Source organism: Bombus pascuorum, chromosome 3 (genome assembly GCF_905332965.1).
Source record: "Bombus pascuorum chromosome 3, iyBomPasc1.1, whole genome shotgun sequence".
Taxonomy (NCBI): domain Eukaryota; kingdom Metazoa; phylum Arthropoda; class Insecta; order Hymenoptera; family Apidae; genus Bombus; species Bombus pascuorum.
The window spans coordinates 5,251,915-5,278,966 of record NC_083490.1 but is presented as its reverse complement, the minus strand read 5'-3'; the positions used below and the strand labels follow the sequence as shown (position 1 = coordinate 5,278,966).

At 32.3% G+C, this 27,052-nt stretch overlaps 5 protein-coding genes and 1 long non-coding RNA gene across 10 annotated transcripts; 3 read left to right on the top strand and 3 right to left on the bottom strand.

Moving 5' to 3' along the window:
• The first annotated feature begins 1,743 nt into the window (after positions 1-1,743).
• On the top strand, positions 1,744-3,812 carry LOC132905117 (dnaJ homolog subfamily C member 28). Of its 2 annotated transcripts, none has more exons than XM_060956119.1 (5): positions 1,744-2,148; positions 2,426-2,557; positions 2,637-2,729; positions 2,819-3,172; positions 3,236-3,812. In XM_060956119.1, the coding sequence occupies exons 1-5, from the start codon at positions 2,041-2,043 to the stop codon at positions 3,629-3,631; spliced, it is 1,083 nt and encodes a 360-aa protein (XP_060812102.1). In that variant the 5' UTR covers positions 1,744-2,040; the 3' UTR covers positions 3,632-3,812. The 2 variants fall into 2 exon arrangements, with proteins under 2 accessions (XP_060812102.1, XP_060812101.1); XM_060956118.1 differs by having other exon boundaries at positions 3,221-3,812.
• Positions 3,427-8,700, bottom strand: LOC132905112 (trifunctional purine biosynthetic protein adenosine-3). 4 transcript variants are annotated; one of them, XM_060956087.1, is made up of 17 exons: positions 8,353-8,700; positions 7,998-8,080; positions 7,848-7,937; positions 7,515-7,762; positions 7,245-7,444; positions 6,983-7,177; positions 6,759-6,889; positions 6,449-6,659; positions 6,225-6,360; positions 5,940-6,162; positions 5,623-5,817; positions 5,283-5,538; positions 4,999-5,202; positions 4,763-4,909; positions 4,425-4,693; positions 4,094-4,351; positions 3,427-4,019 (listed from the first exon to the last, which is right to left on the bottom strand). In XM_060956087.1, exons 2-17 carry the CDS (start codon positions 8,073-8,075, stop codon positions 3,834-3,836), a joined length of 3,027 nt encoding a protein of 1,008 aa, XP_060812070.1. In that variant the 5' UTR covers positions 8,076-8,080; positions 8,353-8,700; the 3' UTR covers positions 3,427-3,833. The 4 variants fall into 4 exon arrangements, with proteins under 4 accessions (XP_060812070.1, XP_060812071.1, XP_060812073.1 ...); XM_060956088.1 differs by having other exon boundaries at positions 8,565-8,700; XM_060956090.1 differs by lacking the exons at positions 3,427-4,019; positions 4,094-4,351; positions 4,425-4,693; ... (1 more) ...; positions 5,283-5,538; positions 8,353-8,700 and having other exon boundaries at positions 4,998-5,202.
• Positions 4,251-4,756, top strand: LOC132905123 (uncharacterized). Its single transcript, XR_009657739.1, has 2 exons — positions 4,251-4,387; positions 4,451-4,756. It is a non-coding gene; the product is annotated as an uncharacterized LOC132905123 (long non-coding RNA).
• Positions 8,701-8,962: 262 nt separating the features above from the next.
• LOC132905119 (uncharacterized) lies at positions 8,963-10,982 on the top strand. The gene is made up of 5 exons (XM_060956122.1): positions 8,963-9,581; positions 9,736-9,992; positions 10,179-10,476; positions 10,556-10,678; positions 10,768-10,982. Exons 1-5 carry the CDS (start codon positions 9,375-9,377, stop codon positions 10,903-10,905), a joined length of 1,023 nt encoding a protein of 340 aa, XP_060812105.1. The 5' UTR covers positions 8,963-9,374; the 3' UTR covers positions 10,906-10,982.
• A 226-nt stretch (positions 10,983-11,208) lies between these two features.
• On the bottom strand, positions 11,209-14,041 carry LOC132905303 (ovarian-specific serine/threonine-protein kinase Lok-like). Its single transcript, XM_060956462.1, has 7 exons — positions 13,296-14,041; positions 12,916-13,188; positions 12,569-12,825; positions 12,302-12,505; positions 12,048-12,221; positions 11,821-11,985; positions 11,209-11,738 (listed from the first exon to the last, which is right to left on the bottom strand). The coding sequence occupies exons 1-7, from the start codon at positions 13,438-13,440 to the stop codon at positions 11,520-11,522; spliced, it is 1,437 nt and encodes a 478-aa protein (XP_060812445.1). The 5' UTR covers positions 13,441-14,041; the 3' UTR covers positions 11,209-11,519.
• Positions 14,042-15,111: 1,070 nt separating this feature from the next.
• Positions 15,112-17,650, bottom strand: LOC132905313 (ubiquitin-conjugating enzyme E2 G1). The gene is made up of 6 exons (XM_060956481.1): positions 17,493-17,650; positions 16,373-16,475; positions 16,162-16,259; positions 15,901-16,079; positions 15,696-15,818; positions 15,112-15,599 (listed from the first exon to the last, which is right to left on the bottom strand). The coding sequence occupies exons 1-5, from the start codon at positions 17,536-17,538 to the stop codon at positions 15,738-15,740; spliced, it is 507 nt and encodes a 168-aa protein (XP_060812464.1). The 5' UTR covers positions 17,539-17,650; the 3' UTR covers positions 15,112-15,599; positions 15,696-15,737.
• Positions 17,651-27,052: the final 9,402 nt, after the last annotated feature.

Sequence of the window (27,052 nt, the reverse complement as noted above, 5' to 3'; positions counted from 1 at the left end):
CGATAACAAAAGAATAACATTTTCCCTAGAAAACATATAGTTACTAGATGTGGTAATACAGGCCACATACTAGGCAATATTTACAAATTCAAAATTAATATTTCAATGAATTCAATAAATAACATGTTTTAGATTTGTTCATGATATACTTTTTCATTGAAAATATATTTCATTAAAAATTATATTTAATTTAGCATGATAATATTGGATTGGCAACTAAGTGATTGCGGATTTTGTCAATAGATGGTCTTAGCACATTCTTTTGTTTTGTCAATGTCTTCAAAGCACATAACCTATATTGTTTTCATGTTGTTTGGACTTCCACCTTTAATTTAGTAAAAAAATTGTATCGATTAGTTATTTAGTTTCGTTTTTATCCCAATAAAAAAATGGAAGAACAAGACGTGCATTTCAGACATATTTTATTGTATTATTTCCGAAAAGGCAAGAACGCATCGCAAGCACACAAAAAGTTATGTGCCGTATATGGGAATGAAGCCTTGAAAGAAAGGCAGTGTCAAAATTGGTTCGCCAAATTTCGTTCTGGGGATTTTTCAGTGAAAAATGCTCAACGATCTGGCCGTCCAGTTCAAGTTGATGAGGCCCATATCAAGGCCATTATCAATTCAAATCGTCGTAGTACAACGCGTGAGATTGCAGAGAAGCTCAATGTATCGCATACATGCATTCAAAAAAAATTAAAACAGCTTGGCCATGTCAAGAAACTTGATTTATCGGTCCCTCATCAGCTTAAGGAAATTCATTTTATGCAACGTATTATCATCTGCGATTCGCTTCTGAAACGCAATGAAATTGATCCATTTCTGAAACGACTGATTACTGGCGACGAAAAATGGATAGTTTATACAGCCCAGTCGACACCAGAAGCTGAGATTCACCAAGAAAAGATTATGCTCTCAGTTTGGTGGGACTATAAAGGAATTCTGTACTTTGAACTTTTACCAAGAAACCAAATGATTAATTCAAACGAATACGTTCAACAACTTGCCAAACTAAGCGATGCAGTTCAAGAAATGCGGCCAGAATTGGCAAATTGTAAGGGTGTTATTTTCCAGCATGATAATGCAAACCTCTACACACCTTTGGTCACTCTTAAATTATTGGAACTAGGTTGGGATGTGTTGTCACATCCACCAAATAGCCCTGACCTTGCGCCTTCAGATTACCATTTATTTCATTCCATGCAGAACTCCTTAAATAGTACAATTTTTAATGATGTTGATGATGTAAAATCACATTTAATTCAGTTTTTTGCTGGCAAAAATCAGAAGTTTTATGAAGATGGAATTATGACACTGCCTGAAAGATGGCAAAAGGTCATTGACAAAAATGGACAATACCTAATTGAATAAAGGGTATATTTTTAAACAAAAATTTTGAATTTTCCTTCATATTTAAAATACGCAATCACTTAGTTGTTAATCCAATAGTTAATAAACATTACATTGCATATATGTAGTTTATAGCGCTGTATCAAAATTATTGTTATATATAGAAATGAAAATATTGTAATTTTTATTTGTAACATATTGATAGAAACATAAAAGTTAATTATGAGTTGTAAAAATTATTATATTAAAATATATGTATAAAAATTTATATAGAATTTTTTTATTTTATATTATAGAAGTAAGCAGATGAATAAATAACTGTATGACGGACAGCTGAGTTCGTTTACCACGTGATACCTGATATGTATATGACACACGTTTTTAAAACGTCAATGTTACGTTCATTTTTATATGATTTTTAATAATTATGTTGATTCTATGACAAATAAATTGTCTTTAATATGTTCGTAATATCTAATTCGTACCGAAAAGTACATTTTTGCAGAATGTCATTCATGGCATACAATTTATAACTGTTTTTTAGAACGAACATGTAGGTTATTTTGAATATTTATCATAAAGAATAGTTCATATGTTAATATATATTACAATAACACGATAAGTTATATAATAGTAAAAAAAATATCAAAATTATAACAACATTTAACATTTTAACTTTTTAAAAATCATGTTAAAATTTAATCAGTATAATAAGAAACCATTTAAGCACATATACTGCATACCTTATTGGGAATTTATGCAGATAAAAAGATTCACACATCAACGTGATATAAAGGTAAAGAACGTATATTTTCTATTACATCTATGGAACATTAGTCCTATGTGTTTTGGTATGAAAAATACATTTAGACATTTACTAGTGTTTTCAAATTCCTTATGAATACATTCATTCTTTAATGTAATTATAATAAAAATTTCTGTTTAAGTATAGAATTATCTATGATTATAATTATTATGTATATATATGTTTAATAAAATATATATACATTGAACCTCTTCAATTAAAATGTTATTGACATAAATGATCTATATACTCTTTATTGCGCTTCAAGAAATGGTATCAAACGTTAGAAGTTGCAGAAGATTGTGAAGATGAGACACTAAGATTAGCATTTGTTTATCAAGCAAAGAAATTCCATCCAGACAGCGGTACATCAGAAGCTAATGCAGCCAAATTTTCTGAGGTATGAGATATTTTGTATTGTTAATAAAGATTATTTAATATTGTGAGTTATAATACACATGTAATGTCATTTTTCACAGATTGAAACTGCTTATAGACAGATTCGTAAAGCAAGAATGAAAGATAAAGAAAACAGTACAAACTTACCTGAAGTGGAAGAATTTGATATTAAAGTATATATGCAACATTAAACAATATATATATTACATATTATCTTTTTCCTGATTTAATATACATATATATATATATATTCATGTTTTAGCATACAGCTCCACAGCATCGTCATTATTTAGTTTATAACATAGGAGTTGGAACACATAGCAAAAGACAAAAGTTATATACAATAGAAAGAGCTCAAAAGGCAGTTGAGAATGTATTAGAACATAGATTAAAAAAGTTACAGGCTGAAGAACGTAATACATTAGTTGGAATGGATAAACAACGTGCCAAAGATATTAAAACACGTTTTGGTATGGATCGTTTAGTAGAAGATTTAATTCAAGAAGCAATGAATAAAGGTGAATTTAAAGATCTACCAGGCATGGGTAAACCATTGAAAGAAAATACAAATACTCGAAGTCCATATGTTGATTTTGTTACTTACAAATTAAATGAGGTATGATAAATTAATATAAATTAGAAATTTACAATAAATTATATACAGAATATTAAATTGCAGATACTAATAGAAAATGGATTTACTCCAGAATGGATACAATTATCTAAAGAAATAAGAGAAGAAATACAACATTTGCGAAAACAATTAATAAACGCCCGTAATAATGTGGGACATCTTCCATTAAACTACACAGATGAAGAAACTTGGAGGAACATTGTAGAAAATTTTAGGTCTGAAACAAAACGAATAAATAGTAAAATCGATAAGTATAATTTATTAGTACCTATACTTCAGAAACAAATGCTTCATACCAAATTAGAAGATCTTGCAAACGAGGCACTTTCAACACCACCACAAAGAACAATTAAAAGAGATAATTCAATAAAAGTAGACACTAATGCCCCTATTAAAAAGGAAGACACTTTATTTGGAATCATATTTTCAATTTTTAAATAAAAAAGTGTCATAAAAAATATACTATTTTATTGTATTAGATTATTTCACTATATTTCTTTTAAATAGATTTGATACTTCTATACTGATTTACTTCTATTGATAAAAAATTTAATATATGTATATAAATTTAAAAAGAATATATATATATATTATATATAAATGTGACAAATGATACATAAAATAATTAAATAATATCTTCAGTTTAATAATTCCATGTAATGGAATTATCTTCGTTTAACTGTATCCTTCCCGTAGCTAAATGTTTTAGAGCTAGTGGGAAGATACAATGTTCAACTGTCTTCACTCGCTCTTGAAGAGTTTCTATAGTGTCATGTGGCAGTACAGGTACTGCTGCTTGTTCAATGATAGCTCCAGAATCTATATCAGGCTGAAAATTATTTTTAATAATACAAAAGAATTCTTTAATATAAAGAAAAATTTCTAATATAACATAGATCATACTTCCACGAAATGCACCGTACATCCAGAAACACGTACTCCAGCTGCTAAAACATCTCTATGTGCATGTGCACCTTTAAATGATGGTAACAATGAAGGATGTACATTTATTAAGGCACCACGCCATCGATTTACGAAATTATCTGATAAAATACGCATGAAACCAGCAAGACAGACTATTTCAACTCCAAAAGCATTGAGTTCAACATTCATTGCTGCATCGAATGCGTCTCGATTAGGATAATCCGTATGTTTAATAACCTATGGTCACATATTGAAATGATATACGGATGAAAGGTAAAGAAATGTAAAAAATTTTAAAAACAACAATTACCATCGTCTTAATACCAGCTTTTTCAGCTCGTTTAAGTCCTTCAACGTTTGATTTATTAGATATTACTATAACAATTTCTGCACCAATATGTTGAGATCGATCTTTAGTTGCATCAATTAGTGATTGTAAATTGGTTCCGCTACCGGATATCAAAACACCCACTTTTTTTAAAGGCTTACTTAATTGTGAAATTATATCTGGTATGTATTGTCTCATTTTCAATTCTAACGCTTCCTCAAAATTTTTAACGTGTATTCTAGTGTGATTTTCTGTAATATTTAATGTGTATAAATATAAATAAAATTATTTTTAATAAAATAGTTTTAAATGGAGCTTACTTTTATAATTAATTACGTGTCCAATAATCTTAGGATTTTCTATTTGTAATTTACTTAACACTTCGTCTTTATCTTTTTCCGAACAAATTAGGATAGCACCAATGCCACAATTAAACGTTCTTAACATTTCTTCTTTATTAACTTCTCCTATGAAATATATATATATATTTTAAAATATATATAAATACAAAATAAATTTATATGTTAAAATTTGAATAATATTTGCGTTTCCTTACCTACAGTTGCCAACCAAGCAAAAATTGGTTGAATAATCCACGCCTTTGCATCTAAAACTGCTCCCATATCTTTTGGTAAAATTCTTGGGATGTTTTCTGTCAGACCTCCTCCAGTAATATGCGCAAATGCTTTTACTAAATTCGTGCGTAAAGCAGGAATTACTCCTTTTACGTAAATTTTCGTTGGTTCTAACAATTCTTCGCCTTTAAAGTACAATAAGTGTAAATAAACTTCTCTTTTTATAGTAGAAAAAATACCATAGATAAAGAAACAAAACAAATACCTATTGTACGATTATTTTCAGAAAAAGGTGCCACATCTGAATATTTTTTATTTGCTAATTTTAAAATTTTTCGAACAAGGCTGAATCCATTACTATGCACACCACTTGATGATAAGCCAATTACAATATCACCTTCTTTTATGTCATTTACACGTGGAAGCAAATCATTTCTTTCAACTACTCCCACAGCAAAACCGGCTAAATCGTATTCTTCGTTGGAATACATATCTGGCATTTCTGCTGTTTCCCCGCCTATCTAGATCCATTATTTACGTATGATATTCTTACTTAATCAATATATTAGAGGAAAAGATTTAAAAGTACACTTATGTTTGCTTACTAATGAACATCCAGCTTTTCTACATCCTTCACTTATTCCATTTATAACATTGCTAGCTATATCAACGTTTAATTTACCACAAGCAAAATAATCCAGAAAGAATAAAGGTTCAGCACCATGTGCAAGAACATCATTTACACACATAGCCACTAAATCTATGCCCACTGTATTATGTTTTTTGCATTCAAACGCTATCTGCAAAATTGATAGATTTTACACATTGTTATTATATTGGAATTATTATTGCTTATACATTATAGAGATATAATGTCTATACATTATATAATCTTTTAAATTTCCTATAAATATCTATATACCTTTAATTTAGTTCCAACACCATCGGTTCCAGATATTAAGATTGGATCTTTATAACCAGTAGCTTTTATATCAAATAAACCACCAAAACTACCAATCGAACCCATTGTACCTAAACGTTGTGTCAAGTAAGTTGTTGGTTTAATAGCTGAAACTAATGAATTTCCAGCTTCTATGTCCACACCACTACTTTTATATGTCAATTGTCCATGGTGCAATATAGACCTGATAATATTACTTGATTAAATCTTTCTCTTTTCTTCTATATAATTTTTATTACACGATACCTTGCTATTCCTTTATGTGCTATATCTGTTCTAAATTGCTTTCCTTCGAATGATATGATTCGGGCGGCACGTGTTGCTTTAGCAGCAGCCAAAGCCAATGAAGGTGCTAAACTTACAGTAATTAAAACTCTTCCACCTAATAAATAAACAAACAAACAGACAAATATTACTGAACTCGTATATATATCTATATACACAACCAGATACCGTTCAACAAAATATACCGTTAGTTAATAACTCTCCTTCAGAAGAGATACTTGTGCCACTATGGAAAACAAATTGATTTGTTTCACGCGAAATATCATTGACGCCTATTATAACTTGACCCTTTGATGATGATACTGGATATCCTCGAGATGCTAAAATAACACCAACAGCAAACAGATTTTCTTCCCATATAACTTCAGATTCAACTAAAGAACCCTCACAACAGGCCTATATCAATAAATATTAAATTAATTCTCTAATTTGTTCATTAATGCATGCATTTATTAATTCAGAGTTATAATTTTTCATATTAAAATAAAAAGTAACCTTCATAATATTAAATAAATCTGATTTCAACAATGGTAACACTACTTGTGTTTCAGGATCTCCAAATCTACAGTTAAATTCTAGAACTTTTGGTCCTTCTTTTGTTAACATTAATCCAGCGTATAATACACCTATATTTTTAAAAATAATAAATTTTTTTACATTAAACTGTTTCTGTAAAATACATTATAAATTACAATGTAGCTCTAATATCTGATACGAACCAACAAATGAAATTTGTTCTTGTCTAAGACCGTCAACAGTTTTTTGTAAGATGTCTGCTTTCACTACTTCGTAATCTGCTTTGTTTAACAATGGACATGGGCAATAAGCACCCATACCACCAGTATTTGGTCCTGTATCTCCATCAAATATTCTTTTATGATCTTGTGCAGGTGCCATTGGCACAATAGTTTTCCCTGTAGAAAAAATGGAGCTTTTGCTTAATAAAATTACAATAATTTTGGTTAAAAATTGTTTTTATACCATCTGTAAATGCAAGTACAGATACTTCTTCTCCTTCTAATAATTCTTCTACAACTATTGAATCACCAGCAGATCCAAATTTTCTGTCTGTTAATATTTCATCTATAGCTTTACAAGCTTCTTCTTTATCTTTTGCTACTATGACTCCTTTTCCAGCTGCTAAACCTGAAGCTTTTATTACAAGTGCTGGAAATGGTGCACTATAATAAATTATTATATATTTAGTACTTTTTCTTAAAATTTACCTATAAATATAATTTTTTAATATACCTTTTAACAAATTTCTTTGCTTCTTCTGCATTTACAAATCCCTTCCATCTTGCAGTAGGAATTTGACATTTATCCATGAATTCTTTTGCCCAGTATTTATCTGCTTCAATTTTAGATGCTGCTTTTTGTGGACCAAAACAATTAATACCTGCATTCTTTAATTCATCTGCTAATCCATTAGCCAAATATTCTTCTGGACCAATAATTACCAAATTTACTTTATTATCTTTGCTCCATGTTGCTACTTCCTATGTAATAAAAAATCCTAGCATAATTTTATTGAATTCATTCGTATAATTATATAATTCAATTCATAAAATAATAAAAATATACCTTATTATCTTTAACATTTAATTTCACTAGAGAAACTTTGTCAACTGATGAAATTCCACTATTTCCAGGAGAAACATAAATTTTATTTACCTAGAAGTTTTATTAATTTTATTTACCTATATAATAATATATTATATTTAAGATACTTACATAAGGAGATTGTGAAAGTTTCCAAGCAATAGCATGTTCTCTACCACCACCACCAATAACTAAAACTGCATACTGCATACTGCCTAAAGAATATTAAATTTTATATTAACAATGAATGAATTGTAAAAAGATGTAACATAATAGGAGTATATACAAACAAATAAGCTTATCAAATTTTGTATAATACTATTTACATATGTATATAATACCACATTATACATATCATGTATAAATATTTACTATATATTAAATAAAAACAAAATATTCATAAATCCATTACAAGATCATTTCGTGATAATATTACCAATATTATTCGATATTATAAACTATCTACATAATACAATATATTTATAACCTCCGTATTTATTATCTTTCGGGAAGTTTTTGCACCTTTTTAAGAATATTAAGCTCTGAGTGTAGTAAAGCTCTTTTTATTGCTTCATTGGCTTCCTAATTTAATACACGTGGTTCAAAATTGTATTTGTTGTGATTCCCACTACTTAATAACGTGTTTCTTGGAGCAACAGGTGGTAATCAAATAAAGTTGAAACGTTTAATCGTTCTCGCTTATATCTGTATAACTATGAAAATTTTAACGAATATTTATTGCTGTAGCTTGATTCGCAGGAAGAAGACTGCTTCTTTGCGGGGGTTAATCCATTATAACTCGTGTGTAACGAGCGATAACTTCTGACCTTTTAAAATAGCTCAAGATATTTAAAATATTGTGCCGCGAAACAAATGTTGAGCAACAGTATAAATAAAGATAATGTTCAAATAAATGGAATTTATTGCTTTAAAATATGAAACATACTGTTTTCATTATTTTAGGACCAGATATTAGGTATTTTAATAATATTATTATTTAATAATTATACTTTTAGTAAATAAAAACATATGAATATTGCATAAATGATCAACAAACTGCAAAATCAACAAACCTTGGCGTTGCATATCCATATCAAACGTTGTACGTCAATGAAATATTATCATTTGTTTTCACGAATTATTGTGAATTTGTAATCGTATGGTTGTATACTTGTAATCTTATAATTTTTATACAATTCATGTGTTTATTGGATCTAACTTTAATTCAAAAACATATGATACTGCTATTTTTATTTCATTATTTTTATATTATCCAGCATTATATAAGTTATGTGTATAATATTATAATTTCTTTCTCTTAATGTGAACAAATCGTCAAAGAACACAACTATGAAGTTCTTTCAAATGATGATATTTTGTTTCTATTTTAACTAAGAATTACACTGTCACTACAAAACAAAATGATAAAAAGATTAGAAAAACGAAATATGCCTTTATAGTCTCAGGTGATACTTATAAAAGGTTTTTCATAAAACTTCTACAAGTACAATGTTCAACTTCAATATTATCAGTCATGCGAGCCGATTTTGGTTTTGTACAATTGTATCTCTTCGACGAGGCATGCGTCAAAATAGTCGTTTTTCAAGCCATAGATTTTTGTCCAGTGCAGGAAAGGCAGAAAAGCAACCATCTGAGACAGAAAACATAATTAACGCCGAAATCGCCGCTGTGAAAGAATGCAAAACACCTCCAGAAGTTAGCAACCATAAATGTTACAGTTATATTAAAAATTTACATTTATTAATAAAAACTTTTCTCATTTCCTCTGTATTTCTTTTTTCATTTCATAAATTTTATTACGCATTGAATTATAAAATTTCCTTCCTTCTTATCATTAATCCATATTTAGGATCGGAAGGTACCGGAAAAGCCCAGACTGCAGACTGTTCGAGTATATCGTTGGAATCCTGAAAAACCAAACGTAAAACCTTTCATGCAACAATTCAGTGTGGATTTAAATAAATGCGGCACCATGGTATTAGATGTATTGGCATTAATAAAAGCAGAACATGACCCCACGTTATCCTATCGAAGATCCTGTCGCGAGGGAATTTGCGGATGTTGTTCGATGAATATAAATGGTGTTAATACCTTGGCTTGCATCACGTAATGCGAGAAAAATACCTTTTTTTGTTGTTTCATAATGATAGTATACATACATTACTCATATCTGCCTGAATCATAATAATTATTCAAAAAATTGTAACACTCATTGTCAGACGAAGTAAAGTAAATAGTTTATAATATTTTTTTATCCTAAAGCCGTATAGTATCCTATCTTTTTATTTTTAGAAAAGTGAAGGAATCGCCAAAACCTATAGTCATATATCCTTTACCGCACTCATACGTAATTAGAGACTTAGTAACGGATATGGAACAATTCCTGAAACAATACCAGCATATTGAACCATTTTTAAAACGTCCCGGAGAAGACAATTTTCTCGGTTTACGACAAATCCTACAAAGTCCAAAAGATAGAGATAAACTTAATGGTTTATACGAATGCATCCTCTGTGGATGTTGTACTTATTCTTGCCCACCGTATTGGTGGCTTGGTGATAAGTTTTTAGGTCCTGCAACTCTTCTGCAGGTACATGAATTATTCGTTATAGAAAAAGAATGTCCTATACGTAATATTCAATATACCATGAAATATTTTTATCGTGCAGGCTTATAGGTGGATAATAGATTCACGTGACATGGGGCATAAAGAAAGACTTAGTAAATTACGTGATTTTTATTCCGTATATCGATGTCATACTATTTTCAATTGTACAAAAACTTGTCCGAAGGTATGAAGTGCACAACGTTATATAAAGAATAGAAATTCAAATATTGTTAATAACTTATATATTATTATTATGTGACTAATTCTTTCAAGGCTTTAAATCCCGGAAAAGCAATAGCTCAAATAAAACGATTGTTAGCGGGACTAACAAAGAAGGAACGGCCAGACATGGAAACTCCACTTCCAAATCCATGTAACGGCGAAGGACATTACCAATGCAGAGAGGAATAGATGGAAAAAGGAAAACATGATTAATGAAATATTATTCTTGATACGATTTGTAATTGTATATAAACCGGTATTTTTTATTACATATAAGGTTTTATTTGTTTTCCAATGAAAAATTATCAAGATAAGATTTCACGAGAAAATGAAATTTCTTTTTATATTAACACGTACGGAAATTTTAGTAAAAAAGAAAATATATTTAATAAATTTTTAATAATTACAAGCGTAAAAAAATATAAAACATGAAAATAACTATTCTATAATTATTCTATAATAACTATTTCTTATAACTATTATTTGTACAATGTTCTGGTGCATATCAGTTACAAAGTTTCTCTATTATATTTTTAATTTTATTATTAAATTAATTTTATTTATATTATAACTATGTACTTGAAAATTAAATCAATTTAAAATATAATTATTTTAATTTGATCTTTCTTATTAACTTAATGAAAATAATTGAAGTTAGTCTTTCATGTTATGTATAAATGTGGACTAACTTTTGTCGACTAATTAGTCAATTTATATGATAAATAATAAATAGAACAAATAGATTAGAGATCAATGATTTTTGAAATAATGATATTATCTAGAACTAGAGGGAAGTAACATAATTATAGATGCAACCTCGCTCTTTTAATTAAATTTTGATGCGGTTCATTCTTGTATTGAATGTTAGTGGAAATACTTTGCGGCGCTAAGTTTTCGTCATTTTCTTTCGATAATAAGGTATCAATAGTCTCTCGAAGTTCACGATCCTGTAACCAAGGATGTAATAGAACTTGTTTGATCGTAATCCTTTTTCTCGGATTTACTGTCATCATACTCTTAATCTAAAAAAGATCGCATTATTAGAAAATAGAATTATTTCTATTCGTGTACCTTACAATAATATTTCATCAAATATTACTATACCAGCTCTATAGCTTTGTTTGTTATATGTCCAAATTTGGAAGGAGGAAAACCATAACGTCCACACTTTATTTGATCCTGCAAACTCATATTCTTGTCGTAACAATTAAAAGGTACTGAACCACTTAAACAAGCATACAATATTACTCCCAAACTCCATACATCAACCTAGTTAAATTAAAAAATATGGAACATCTTATTTCTTCCAGATATTTCTTACATATACATACTTGATTCGTGTAAGAACCACGTCCAATAGTAGACAATATCTCAGGTGCAACATACATAGGTGTTCCACAAAATGTCTTCATCATAGTTTGTGCATCAACTAACTTTGATAAACCAAAGTCTGATACCTTTGCTAATGTAACATCTGAGTTATTAGCTAATAATATGTTTTCTGGCTGTAAATGTGACCAAAGAATGTTTGTTCGCTATTTATATTTAAACCAAAATATCACAGATATTTAAGAAAAACGCATACCTTCAAATCTCTATGAGTTATACCACAATCATGTAGATAACTAACAGCTAATACAACTTGATAAAAAATCAATTTTGCATGTTTTTCTGATAATCTTCCCCTGCTTCTTATTCTTTCAAAAAGTTCACCACCTTCCATTAATTCCAAAACTATGTATACTGCTTTTGGAGTATCTACAATTTCTACCATTCGAATTATGCAAGGCTAAAGAACAAAGTATAAATTAATACATTCTATATCAGTTTAGCAATTTATATATTCACTTACATGCTTCAAGGCTTTTAATATTTTAACTTCATTCATAATTTTCTCAGGATCATTTAACGGATGCTTTTGTCCATTCGTTGTGTCACCTATTTTCATAATAGTTTTCATAGCAAATTTTTGACAACCCATTTTATTAAATACCATATTCACTTCTCCACATGCCCCAGATCCTAATTTACATGACACTTTATATTTATCTTTGAGTTCTGGAGGAAGATTGTTGCTTTCACATGCTGTTGTACTCATGAATATATAAACTGTAGCAAATATTGTATTATATAGTGTAAATAAAATGTGAGATTTGTGTATAATATATACATGCTTATTATAAGATATAATTTATTTACCAGTGACTATAGGTTGTGCTAAAGATATTATATCATTGCTTTCAAGTATTATCTTATTCCCACGGCCTATTTTTTTTTTATTAACAAAAGTTCCATTTTGGCTTAAGTCTTCTAAATATACTATGGCATCATTATCATTACCAATATATTCTCTAGTTATTTTAAAGTGTATCTTACTCATTACGCTAAGCCATTTTGGCTTTAATTCATTGCTAGTAACACAAATATCACAGGATTCTGCTCGACCAAGAGTATAAACATCTTTGGTCATTTCTACGAAAGTAAATGGAATTAACATAGGTTACACAATAAATATCATATATTATAAATTATATAAACTTGCATATAATACATAATATTAAATAAGTATATATTCTTACCCATTGTCTTAAAAGGTAATTTGATAGGACATAATCTGCCCCATACAGTCATGGTTTTCTCTTGTGATGACTCTTGTGGAGTCAAATATATTGCATCCACACTTTGTGTAGCAGGTAATGTCAAAACAATTTGTTCATCGTTCATAGTTATAAATTACTTGGTTCAATTCAAACCAAAAATATTTTTAAACTACGTCAAGGTTTTAGATAATGAAAAATAATAAAATTAAGAAGAAATTAAATATAAACAGAATCGATTATAATATTAGTGTTTGATCGTAATTCTATAGAAAATGGTGTTTTAAAACAACATTAAGTTTATGTCAGAAATTTACAAACATTAATTTTGAAAATATTTCATTACTCTCTTTACAGAATTAAGTACAACAAAATTAAATTACGACTGCACAGCATTAATCCATAACGTAACAACGTGACTTACAGCATAAACAAACACGTGAAACTGCGGCTCCGACAATGAATTTGAAGTACATTGTAAGTTTGTAGGTAGAAATTTGAATCTTTTATGTCGATAAATTAGGTATCTGCTACGTCTATTTATGTATAATCAGGTATAATTAATTTTTAAGATTCAATATACATATTTTAGCATTAATGGAGCTATAGACGCCTTTATCATAAATTTTTTGTCAGAAATTTTTACATACGTGCTTTATTCATTTTATAAATCGAATTATAAATGTGTTTACACATTATAAATGTATTGTGATTACACATATAATTCATAAAATCATAGAGAAACTTTCAATTATCTAATGAATTTTTCATTGAACATTACGTACATGTAAATATATATTAAAGTCAAATACTAATAGATGTCAATAATATTTTATACAATTGAAAAGAGATAATTATATCATTAATATTTATGACATTAAAAAATGTGTAATTGAACAATTATAATGTATTATCTATGTTTTCTAGCAATTATTTTTTTATTAAAATAATATCCTGAATTGTCTATTGTACATTACTTTGTTATTTAATTTTGTAGTTCTTATAAATAAGTATTAACTTTTTGGTAATTAAAAATTCAGTATTGTTAATATGTACAATAACAATGCGTATGTAAATTTTTATTGTATAAAACAAAATATAAAAATAATAATAAATTGAAGAAAAAAGATAATCCATAAAATCAAATAAGTTGTAATCTATTAAAAATAAGGTATTATTATTTATTACACATAAGCAAACAATTAATCACAGTATAGAAAAAAGCAATTTGCTTCAATGGTAGATAATAAAAATATGTCTTCGTACTAGATGACATAAGTAGAATGCAGGTTCTAGGAATACAATAAACATTTTTCATATTGTAGAATTTAATTGACAGTATGAAATTATATATAGTCGGATAAAAAATTTGAATGTTTTTATGACTTCGAACCGCAAGTTTAGATACAATAAAAAGGTAAATCTTAACAATCACTTCACAAACTGGCACTGGTTGAAATATGTATAGTTTTTGTAAGCATGTACGAAATTTTATGGTAAATTTACTAGTTGTAATTAATGATATATTTCTAATAATAACATTGTTATTAGCATTATTATCACTTTAATTAGAATTCGTTATTTTGGCAACTTACGGTTCAACGGAAATTTCACATTTCTTTACATAGCCGTAATTGTACAGCTTAATCGACATGTATACCGTGATGTCACAATTGATTCACATATATTTCGTTTCCATTTTTTACTGGCATTACATTTAACGATTGTAGCATACATATGTATATATATATACACATATTATATGTATATATATATATATATAAACATATACCATGTATTTGACTTTACAAAAATTTATTTATGTATATTTACGAAAGTAAGAAAATACGAAACGCCACTAAGGAATTATTATTCAATTATAAACATAAACATTTTAAATTACAGGCTTTTAGGTATAAAGGGTAGGGCTAACTCTTGAGCAGGAGGAACAGGGAAGTTAAGTTTATAACTATCAATATTAAGGTAATAATCGTACAGATAATTTTTTTGCATTATGTATATGTGTAAATTAGTTTTTTAGTTGTTTATTATGTAAAAGGTGAGCTGCGTGTAGTTCCTTTATGTTCTTCGTATCAATGGATGGTACGTCAGTGGCGGTGGTATAAACTTCATAGAGATGTGTGATTTTATCTTTTATTGTCACACATACTCTGCCTCCCTTTTTCTGCTTAAGAATGGGTCAGGCTATATCCGTTTTTAGTGGCACTGTTGTCCATTAGCTTAATGCTGAGCATCGGTTTCTTTCTTACAGTGCTTACGGCTTCCCTAGGGAGAAATAAGAAAAAAGTTTATTCAAACACACTCATTATTATATATTATTTTATTGAATAATTTAATTTGTAAAAACGTTATAGAACTTACCAGAATTAAATAAGTCTTTCCATTTGAATAATTGTTCATCTCCTACAAACACTCCTCTTGGCTTTTTCTGACACACCTCGCCACCTTTCTCTTGAATTCTGCATAGCTTTCCCTCCACTCTTTCTACAGTGTTGCAATTAATATCAGTAAAAACAGTCAAAACGATATAGTAATCTAAATTTGTACAATACAGAATATTACTTACGGCAGCATCCACATTAGCAGGACTTTCATCATTAGGATCTGCAAGCATACTAATAACACTTATGAGAATAGTCTCAACTGTGTGAACTGGTAACCACCGTTCGGATGCTTTTTCATAGCCCCACTTATCATCTCCAGGTTCATGTAAAATCGATATGCATACATTACCATTCTTTTCGACTATAAATATAAAATTACATTACTATTTTTATTTTGTTATATAATATATATAAAAATGTTACTGTCAAAGAAAAAGTCTTACTGTTTGGATGCCATATTTCTGTTATGAACTTCATTCTTGGTGGCCTAAGTGGATATTCTTTTGGAAACTGTAAGTGTGCTTTGAAAAACCCACCTTCACTAAAATGTAAAAAGATATTTGTAAAAATATATATATGTACATATGTATGTGTGATACGTACATATGTATATATGATATTATATATTATAAAGTAAACAAATTAATATCTTACTATAATGTGTCTGGAGGTCCAATAATGAGTACTTCCCACTGATATATGTCATTGTCGTCTATGAGGCCTGCTGAAAACCCTTCTACTGGGTTTTTATTTAATTCTATAGAAGAGAAGAAAATTTAAATCAAGCTTTTGTATTTTTAAATAATTTCTTCATGAAATTGAACTTGAAAAATATTTTTGATTAATAAGAATTTCATGTATCTAAAATGCAGAACAATAAAATAGTATTAAAACACTAGAAATATTAACACTAGAATATTACACTAGAAAAAATAAATACGGTTGATCATACTTTGAAACGATAATAAAAACATTGAAAAAAATCGACAACACAAAGAAACGTTGGTCTTGATAAATCAACTTTTGTTATTCAGTGTTGTTTAGGTTAGGTCAAATTGAAACGCACAAAGTAACCGTCATATATCCACGGGGTTAGCGAGACAAAGGTGACACGATATTCCATGTAAAATTCAACGATAAAGATTAATTAACAAAGAAGAATGAAATCACAATAAATGGTAAGAACAAATTTTCAGGAATTTCATTGTTTCATTCGTTGCCTTAGAAGTAATACAGTAGTTATGGTTCGAAGATTGACCTTCGGTGGTCGTTGCACGGCATGGTTTTCTCTGTCTTTTTTTTAGTCGAAACCGCGTTGTATTCGGTGACGCGCGAAATGCTATAAATAACGTTGCCTGCAATTATTTTCGGTAACAGCGTAAACGGCCTTCGTCGTGCATGAAAATCGTTCATAAGAAAATTTAGATCCGACACGGATGTAACTACTAGTAAACGCGATATTAAATGCTAGGTTAAAGTTATTCATGGGAGGTACACTACGGTTCCGTAGCCGTATTGATTTTCACGCCCTAATCAGGCGCAGGGCCATCGTGAGACTACGGAAGGCTTAATCGGTGCTCACATAAGGTTACAGAGGTTTCGAGAAAGTGATATTTCGACAGAAAAAATGTTCACAAAAGCCAATCTCAAGGGTCGAATCACAACGATGATGAGATCGCACGAGTTTGGGGTATGAGAACGGTTCCGGCTTTTCGTTCAGCTCGAATTTGAGGCACCGATCACACTTAGCACTTATACTGGTTTTGCTGGATACCTGCTAATTGTTTTCGTAGTAGAAGCGCGGACTGTGGCTCTGACATTAATAAAAGTTCCGTTAAATAAGACTAAAGCTGAAAACAATCACTTTTGCTTGACTGGAAAGATGGCTAGGTACGTCGCGGAAGCAATGACTGCGCATGCGCTACTGCTTAAACATATGTTCTTCCGTCTTTCCTATGCGCCGGTCTGATTAAATAGCTACGCCATCTGTTGGAGATTTTACAAATATTACGAATCTTTTCGCTGTCGATAAGTAGTTTCTAGTCATTAAAAGATAATAAAAATATCAACGAAGGACAGATTGGATCTAACATCTGATGTATTTTTGTATCACGCTATTGACTAAGAGTACATTTATCATTTTAATATCATTCCCAACGTTACCGATTCAGCGTAGGATAAGATTGCAACGCTTGTAGTGGTTAGAATTGGAACTAAATTTTAACGTGACATTCTGGACTTAAAATTACGTAATCATTGACAAAGGGCAGGACCTCGTCGCTGTTGTGATCTTAAAAGTCCTTGGTCAGTGATATACATAATTCCTATATTCGCCGTAGCAAATCGCAGAGGGCGTAAGAAACACTGGTTTCTTCGAGGTCGATACTTTAGAAAGTGGGTAAAAATTGGTTTTCCTTTTGTTAACAGATAAAATACTAGAAATGCAGAGGATGAATTGGTGTATGCGAGGAAAACTTTAAACAATTAGATTATACAAGTTCCTTTCATTAACCGATACTAACGTAAAACGTCTCATAGTCGAAGTTGAAATAAATGTAATCTTTAAATCATATTACTTACATGTAATATTTAATTAGTACATACGTAGGTTACAGTGCCATCTTACACAATTTTATAGGAAGTACTTTATATAGATTACATATTATATCATATTATAAAATTATATTTAATGTAAATTATTCTATATTTCTTTCAATCTATCGAATAAATCAATTTTCCTAAAGGAAATGTTTCAATCGTTATCAACATAAAACTTTCGTACGTAATACCGCAAGTCGTGCAATAGTCTCATAAAATAATTCTTACCAGTTATTCATTTATATGTACAAATTGCTACTGTGATACGTCTTATATAACTAAGACATAGGTAGCCTAGAAACGGTAATGGGCATAAGAAACGTAATGCAACGAATGCAACGAATATATTAAAGAAAGATACGATCAGAGAATACAAAGCAGAAGGTATACAAGAAATAAAATCGAACGATTCGATCAAATTAAAAAGAAATATTCCTTCGATTTCAATCATTAACGAATCTTGTAACCTTATTTTACGCTGAATCTGAGAAACGTTGAAGTGGATCGTTCGATATCTTAACTATTCTCCGGCCTACTTTGCAACGAGGATTCGATTTAAAGGGACCGCAAAGCAAACGTACGATCTCATCCTATTATCTGATGACGCGGTTCAACGCTGGGATCTATGGAAATCCAGGGCGTGGCTTTAATAATGCCAAACGATCGAGAAACGCGGAGCAAGGAAAAAACTTGGAGAAGTTCAGCTCCTCTTAGGGAGATAGCCACCACTCCTGCAGTTGTCCGTTACCTTCGGATTGGTTCCCACCTTTTTACGAGGATAAACGACCCGGCGACGAAAGTGCCGACGATTTCCTCTAAACCGATCATCGCTCGGTACCCATCGATGTAATATAGGGCGAAGGAGCTCTGAGTGAGAAACATTTCTTCATGGGAATCAGCTTTCATTCATACTTCGCTAGCAGGCTCGATCTTTTCCTTTATTTTTTCCAACCGGAATTTACCGGAGAAACGGATTAGATTTATCGAACCGAAGGAGTAAACATTAGGCTGGGGATTTGCTTAGTAACAAGGGATATTTTAGAAGATTTATGGTATGATTAGGTCGCCGATGTCCATACATTTACGACAAGGGTATATACAAAAATGTTACGAGGAAATTTTGCATATATCAGATAAATTAGAAAATATATATTTGCAAAAATAGGGAAAGTAAAATATGCAGGCTGGATTATTTTTTCCTATTTTCAATAGCAGCGAATATAATTTTGACACTGGGTTTAGGCGTGATATTATTTCATACTTGTATATTTATAAATTCTACGGTTTCTTTTTTCCGTTAAAAATACTGTACTGTTACCGTTAGTTAAAAAAAAAAGAAAAAAAAAAGTCTAATCTGGTAACAAAGCAATTTCATCGCTAGATTTTATTGCTGGTCATCTTTTCTTCAATACCTCCAATAGCGAGTAATACAATTTTATTGTTCGATTTAAGCGAATCACCTGTGTATTTATAAATTCTATATCTTTTTCCTTTCATTGAAAAGCTATATTACTTATTGTTAGCCGGAAAATCACCACATAATACGTGTTCGAGGAAAAACCAAACAGTCTACCGTAGAGGAATTTTTTCGACGATGCATGGAGCGACGATCACAACCTTTTTAATCTGTCGATTTATTCGTCAGTTTAAATAGCAAGATCGACACGAGGGCGACACAATATCCGTCGAAGGAAATATTAAAAGAGTCATTTCCACGTCCCTTCAATTTCAGCCGCATGAGAAGCCGATTAATAGCCGGGAATAATATCCGACCTCGATTCGTCAAAAGTACGTGGGATTACCTGTGGCAAGAGCGAGAGAAAACATGGAACAAGTAGAAAATGACACTTGCGTCTGACGAGTAATGATACGATACATACGAGTAATGATACATACTGGAACGATTCACAGTTACCTAAGTATCTACAAGTAGAAAAGTATCGAAAGATGTCGAAATCAATATTCAATATTAATACCTTTTTAAACGATATCTAATTGTATTAGGTTGTCTGAAAAGTTTCTTTGGTTTCATAAGGTGATAATAGATGAACGACAGTTTCTGTTTTATATTATTTTATTGAATTAGGTATGATCCATTTCGTTCTATTTCTATTATTATTTTCATCCATAGTTCAATAAACTAATATAAAACGAAAAACATTGTGCGTCTGTTATTTCCTTATAAAACGAAAGAAACATTTCGGACAACCTATATGAATATGGTTATTAGATGTATGTGAATACAAAGGAACGCGTGGATAAATTGTAAGGTAGAAAATATATTTTAATACAGAAGAGTAAATAAAAATCAGAATATTATTCAGCTGGTCCAGATCCGCAGGCTAGCAGCGTTACCCTATGACTGAAAGCCCTGAAGCCTATCTACTGTTTATGGTCTGCCTTCGTCCCAGTCTTTTGTCTATATGGTGTCGATGGCTTCGGTGCTTCAGAAAACTAAAGACCAGATGTAGAGTTTTCTTAGAAGCGATGATCACTTCGACAGATCTAATTCTATGGCAATGGAATAGATATCGATACTATGACCGATATTTGAGAATAGATTTTTAAGGTACTTTATAAATAATAAGATAATTGTTGAAGTGATCGTCACTTCTAGGAAAACTCTACATCTGGTCTTTGGTTTTCTCAAGAGCTGAGGTCATCGATAGCGCATAGACAAAAGAATGCGTCGATGACAGACCATAAGCGGTACACGTGCGACGTTGGCTTCAGGGTTCTTTTAGTCTCAGGGTAACATTGCTAGCGTAAGGATCTGGACCAGCTTACATTGTATTCCACACTTTGTACTTTAATATTCACAATATATATATATTTACAATACTTTACAATTTACCCACGCGTTTCTTTAATTCCACATACACCGAATAACCTTAACACTATTCATGTTAGAAATATAAAAAAACGATATTGGAATTACAATCGGTTATACTAGGTAGTATTATTTACGTTTCAACGTAAAACAAATCTTTAGTCGGTAGAGAATGACAAAAAAATTTGGACGTGTTGAGAATTGTGGATCCTAATCGCCGAAATAAATATGCAGGAACTTTCATTACACATAAGGATGATAAAGGAAAAAAAAATTTGTATTTATTTAACACATCATTTACAAGAAAGTACACAAGACAAGATGATTTCTTTCTTTCTTGTTTTTGCTTCAAAAATGTCTAGAGCACTCACTAGAATGTTAAAAAATATTTAGAAAAGACGATGTCGATATCGACGTTATCGCTAATGGGCTACTTCCTCTTCGATACGTGTACTTATTAACGCGTTAATAAATACACCATTCATACAACGTTTCTACAGTATCAATAGATACTTCAACAGAAATATCAAATCGATACCGATATTTAAATACGAACAGCAACTTTTGCGCAAGCAAACTGGCAAGGTAGCAGTGCGGTATCAATCCCAAGACTAGTAACGGGTAGACGAGGATAAAACAAGGATTCTATAGAATATAGGAAAAAGACGAAGAAATCCCATGGCGAAGCAACGGTGCAGCCAGTGATTTGCGACTGGTCCTTCGGGTATTTCCGTGGCCCCGTCAAAATAAATTGTTGTTTCCCCTTGTGAATTCGAGGAGGACGGACCTGGTGCCCGCGAATGCCTCAAACAATATCGTTAGTACCTTCGAGACTTGAGGGAGATCTGCTCTTCTCTCCCACGTCGCTTCTCTTCTTTCTCTTCTTCTCTTTCCTCTCCACGATTCTATTGTTCGCCGTCTCGCTTCGACCACGTCCAGCACTGAAATTTATGATACGTCGCGCATTTATATGCCCACACCCTCCATAAATTTTACTTTACGCGCATGTAAGTGGCTCCACTTTTGTTCATAGATTCCTTCGACTGTCAGATTTATGCCCACGTACGTGCTACGGTTCGATGGCCGAGACACGGTAGGGGCGGGCACGGAAAGGGAAGGATACTGTCCTGCCATCGAACGATAAAGCTACCGAATTGCCGTGATAATATACCGCGACATCGAAAGTCGGTTATGCGTAGAATTTCTATGATTTTTCTAGCGCGAGGTGTTTTCAAATGTTGGAATCGGAGAACGTACAGTAACCACGAAAACAAGAGAGAGAGACTTAATAAAGATGGAACGAAATCGTTTATAGACGGCGGATTTTATGGAAATTTGTATCTCTGTAAACGAGAATCGAAGGAATAAAACCTGTACGATCTATATGCTGGCTCTATTTATTTCTCTTTAGTCAGCTGATCAACCCTTTCCGAATTTTTCACATAATTGTGATACGACCGCAAGTCATAAATAAACTACGACTCTCCATGCGAATTTACATTTTTATAGATTCTAACAAAAGGGTGCAACTCGAATAAAACTATATACTCTAGGTATCTTCTAATTATAATTCGATAAGACTAATATTTAATATTTAATTCTGGTACCTAAATTTTAAGAATCGGATAAGTCTCATCCAAATGATCACTTAAATACCTGCTTCGTTTATCGTTGTATAGAAAAGAAGCTACCGGAATCGAGAAGCTCGAACATCTTATGGATGAACTCTTCAGGAACAGCGGTAACGATATCTCAAAGTATCTAAAAAGATGACGAGGAATAAAAGGAAAGGAAATACGGCGAATGGCGGGATAATTCAAAGTTCGTATTCCCTTTCGTGGCGAAACCCGATCGGTTTTCCCGCTACTTAGAACACCGGAAAAATGCTGATGATCCCGAGATACCGAGTGTCCTGTTAGCGAAACAACTTTGCTTGGCCAGAGGTAAATTGAAATTGGACGCAGTGACGCGAATTATTATAATCCTGGGGTCGCTTGGAAGCCCTCGGGCGTTTATCCCCGGACCTCTCTTCTTTCCACCACCAGTGTAGCTGTATAAAATTTCGAGCCAACGCGCAACGTTTTCATCCACGTCCTCGTGGCTATCTCTCGCGTACACACGCCACTGATCAAAAGTCGCGCGTGAACGTTTTCAGACCTGTACGGTGTGAAACAGGGACGTTTGGCTGCTTCATTTTTTGCCAGACCACTGCGGACCTTGCAGTTATTTTACCGCGGTCAATCGACACGGGAATAATCTTTGCGATATGTTTTTTTCATATTTATTTTTAATCTTTCGAATTCTCTTTTATAACAGTTAAATAACGTACGATCTCTTCACTGTACGGGTTGTTTCAGCAGCGACGGTACGATCAGCAAGGTGGCGATTCTACTTGAAAGAAGAAACAATTCAAGTCGAAAACATAGAATAAAGTTTCGTCGAGGTTCTCGAGAAAATGGAGCTTGAAAATCGAGCTTCGTGACAGCGTTAATGAGATTTCCAAATACCCCATACCCAGAAAGCGGGATTTTTATGCATTTTTATGCAAAGTTTGAAGGTACAAAAATGGACAGAGTGCATATATAATGGAGAAAAATACGCGAAACTTGCAAAGTGGTGTATTTTTCATAATGTTTTCCTGAACGAAACAAACGTTCATCTACGTTTTATTTCTATCCTTGTATCTATAAAAGTATAAATTTGCATAAAAATTTGTAGTCTACCTATAACGCGTTTAATACTATTTATAAATGATGTCTACGAATATTTTTGTCAGTCTGTGTACGTACGTATACCGAAGACACCAAGGCTCAAGGTCAGCTTTTAGGAGTCAGAGGAAAAGCAACCCTGGCGATGAAGTATAGATAAGAATGAAATATATCGTAAGAGGCTCCAGGGGCAGCTGTCTGGCGACGATTTCGCATTCGACAAGCTAAAAGATTCACTTCGAACGCAGCAGACCGTTCCCTCCGGTGGTTACCGGTTAAACGAGAAAAGTCGCGCGTTTGCGGCTGAATTTTCGAGCGATATTTCCGGTTCGCCTGAAGGGTCGTCTGGTCCAGGGGCAACCGTCGATGTATCAAACGTTTCACGTTTCTGCATACGTATTTATACATCGTTCTTCGGCATAGCAATCAACTACGTATCATAAAAGAGCAATTTTCAATTCGTAGGTTGCTTCTCGATACGACGATTGTTTTACGTTTACGTATATTTTGCCACTTGGTTATATACTTGCCATTTAGGTACATTTCGTTTCATATTTTGAAATCCAGGGATATTTCAAGTTTCTGTTCGCTCAGGCGTTAATGTTTGACATTTTTATACGACAATGAAAGGTCGCTGATACGATACAAAAATAAAAGAGAAAGTGGCACGGAAAAAAAGAAAATTCCGTAATAATGACAATGGAAGTATCTCGAACTAAAGACGAGAGTAAATTAACAATGAAGCATCAAGACAATCGACGATAGGAATATCTTCAGATGATCCATTCGAATCATATTTATTACGAATTTAGGATCGCTCAAGGTCTGCTGATCCTTTTCGTCTATCCACCGATGGTAGGTACTTATTTACTCATTATTCTGGACACGTTTAAACAACTGAACATACGAAATATCGATCTTTCGCAGGATCTGTCTACTGAAATAGGTGAGCCTCGGCACAGAGGCGGTTTAGTCCTTTGGAGTAAATGTTCCCATTAGGCTGCGGCGGGCAAACGACGAAAGGAGGAAATCCTGCGACGATAAACTACCGGCAGGATGAACCGGCTCGCGCACGCTGCAGTTTAATGTTCGACGTTGCTATGTTGCAGCGACGCATTGCTAAACTGCATGTACCAAAGCGTGACGGGCGTTCTATATTAGCCAGAGCCGTTTCTTCCGTGTCGCGAAGGATTCCGTCTGCTTTTTACGACACCCTGCCTTCTCGTAAAATTCTCGATTCGTTATGGACACTGTACGTGAACGTGTTGTACTGTCATAAATATTTGCTGTAACTCTGTAAGTATTCTAACGTATATTTACGTTCCCGACGTGGACGGAATTGATTAACCACGATGTCGCGTTCACCGTTTATTTTCTTTTCTTTTTATCGATTTAATTTTTCCGATATAGCGTAGAGACTGTGGTCTCTGAACGCCACTGCGCATTTATTCACTGCGAGATTCGACGCCAAACTACGTGTCGTTCAAGCTTAATCTTCTTCATGGTGAGGATCAAAAATGATGCGTGATAATACATCAACGATACAACACTTGTAAAAAGAGTTCAAAATTAAAGAATTTTCCGTTTCTTAAGATCGAAGCTTTTTAAAATAGATGCACCTGTTTCGACTATTTTTGTGTTTTTTTTTTCTTGCTGCTTGCTCGTCACTCTGATACTTTCAATCTCAAGATCTTCATGCTACAAAAATTCTCATACGTTTACGATTATGACGTATCATGACAGTCCACAAATTTCTGCAAGTATCAGGATAATGTTTCACGACAGTCTAAAGTATATAGGAAATTTCCAACGTTATAATTTGCTGATAACACTAAATTGAAGAGTGTTTGGAATTTTAAGTATAATTTTTCGTCGAATAATAGTAAAAAGATCAATTCAACCTACGATGCAAATTTCCAAAAGGTCAAAAGCTATCAAGAACGAGTCTCTCGTCTGTATTAACGTTAACAGATATACGAAAAATGTTGAAAAGATAATTTCCACGGTAAGACAATAACTTGTAAGCTGTATGGTGTTACAGAAGGTTTAAGGTACGGTAATTGGTGATGCGTCTCGATTCAACCGCCGCTATTACATTTAATTATCACCTTTACCTCTGCGTTTAACCATTATCAGAATCTCGGATGGTAGTAGAAACGCGTGAAAATGTAGCTCGCCGTTTCCATGATTTCCAGCGTGATTCTCGTGGAGCGGCAATCGCTTTAATGATCTCACGGTGCGCCATTAACTAAGCGTTCTGAAGGGCCAGCTTCCTAGACGAGGCAACGTCCCTTGATGGCGTCCTGTGACACAACGTACGAGCCCTTTTCAACGCTCCAACCTTCCATAAAGTCCCCCTCGGTCCTGTTACATGCATACGCACACATAGTGATGCCGCAGTCGATGCTGCAAGACAGGTGAACCTTCCATGCCGTGAAGTGCAAAGTATTGATCTGGCTAGAAAGTCTGTAACTTTGTTAATGTAAAATTCATAATTTGCTATATTGATTCGTAACAAGGAAATAGAAATTTAGTAAAATTCTCAAAGTAATGCAAAGTATTTGACAACTATGTTTTACCAATATACCGATCAGACTACTATAGTCGCGCGTAGAATATGCAATCGATAGTGGATGACGCGTGACAACAGAAATTTTCACGGCGTGAAGCATAAAGCAGCGATCCGACTGAAAAGTCTTCGACTAATTCGGTAATTCGCCACGTTGATTCTCGGACGAGAAAGCGAAGATTTAATAAAATCGTCAAAATATTGCGCGTCTGATAATTATATCTTATTAATACACCGTTAATACGGTGGTATTTTAATTTGAATTTCGATTAAATCAGTTACCTCGGTAAGCTGAAAATCAGATTCCGCAAGGAAGAACGGCTACCATTTTGACATTTGATCTCTGCACCGCGGTTGCAGGATTTCTATTTTCTTGCCTCACGGAAGCTCGCGAGGGCTTTCAGGTTTTAACGGTTTTGCACACGGAGGGTTGAAGATCCCGGACGTCGTACTTTACGAAAGAGAAAGAGAGAGAACAATGGAGAAAAGGAGAAAACAGCGGGTAAGGCATCCCTACGTTTTCGTAACAAACGTTTCGACCACGTTTCCGTTATATTGCATTTGTGTGAGTTCAGGATGACGAAGCAACTGTGCAACAATGTTTGCTTCCTCTTCGCAGAGTATAACGC

What these genes read in the sequence shown, in the direction of transcription:
- LOC132905303 (XM_060956462.1), bottom strand. Translation starts at nt 13,440, where the DNA reads ATGAACGATGAACAAATTGTTTTGACATTACCTGCTACACAAAGTGTG. An exon ending in TAACTCATAGAGATTTGAAG is followed by an intron (nt 12,222 to 12,301) that starts GTATGCGTTTTT and finishes TCACATTTACAG; the next exon opens with CCAGAAAACATATTATTAGC. An exon ending in GTGGTTCTTACACGAATCAA is followed by an intron (nt 11,986 to 12,047) that starts GTATGTATATGT and finishes TAATTTAACTAG; the next exon opens with GTTGATGTATGGAGTTTGGG.
- LOC132905112 (XM_060956087.1), bottom strand. Translation starts at nt 8,075, where the DNA reads ATGCAGTATGCAGTTTTAGTTATTGGTGGTGGTGGTAGAGAACATGCT. An exon ending in TAAATGTTAAAGATAATAAG is followed by an intron (nt 7,763 to 7,847) that starts GTATATTTTTAT and finishes TTTATTACATAG; the next exon opens with GAAGTAGCAACATGGAGCAA. An exon ending in AGAACAAATTTCATTTGTTG is followed by an intron (nt 6,890 to 6,982) that starts GTTCGTATCAGA and finishes TTAAAAATATAG; the next exon opens with GTGTATTATACGCTGGATTA.
- LOC132905119 (XM_060956122.1), top strand. Translation starts at nt 9,375, where the DNA reads ATGTTCAACTTCAATATTATCAGTCATGCGAGCCGATTTTGGTTTTGT. An exon ending in GTCCTGCAACTCTTCTGCAG is followed by an intron (nt 10,477 to 10,555) that starts GTACATGAATTA and finishes TTTATCGTGCAG; the next exon opens with GCTTATAGGTGGATAATAGA. An exon ending in GTACAAAAACTTGTCCGAAG is followed by an intron (nt 10,679 to 10,767) that starts GTATGAAGTGCA and finishes AATTCTTTCAAG; the next exon opens with GCTTTAAATCCCGGAAAAGC.
- LOC132905313 (XM_060956481.1), bottom strand. Translation starts at nt 17,538, where the DNA reads ATGTCAGAGCCACAGTCCGCGCTTCTACTACGAAAACAATTAGCAG. An exon ending in GGACCTCCAGACACATTATA is followed by an intron (nt 16,260 to 16,372) that starts GTAAGATATTAA and finishes TTTACATTTTAG; the next exon opens with TGAAGGTGGGTTTTTCAAAG. An exon ending in AGAAATATGGCATCCAAACA is followed by an intron (nt 16,080 to 16,161) that starts GTAAGACTTTTT and finishes TTATATTTATAG; the next exon opens with TCGAAAAGAATGGTAATGTA.
- LOC132905117 (XM_060956118.1), top strand. Translation starts at nt 2,041, where the DNA reads ATGTTAAAATTTAATCAGTATAATAAGAAACCATTTAAGCACATATAC. An exon ending in ATGCAGCCAAATTTTCTGAG is followed by an intron (nt 2,558 to 2,636) that starts GTATGAGATATT and finishes CATTTTTCACAG; the next exon opens with ATTGAAACTGCTTATAGACA. An exon ending in TGGAAGAATTTGATATTAAA is followed by an intron (nt 2,730 to 2,818) that starts GTATATATGCAA and finishes TTCATGTTTTAG; the next exon opens with CATACAGCTCCACAGCATCG.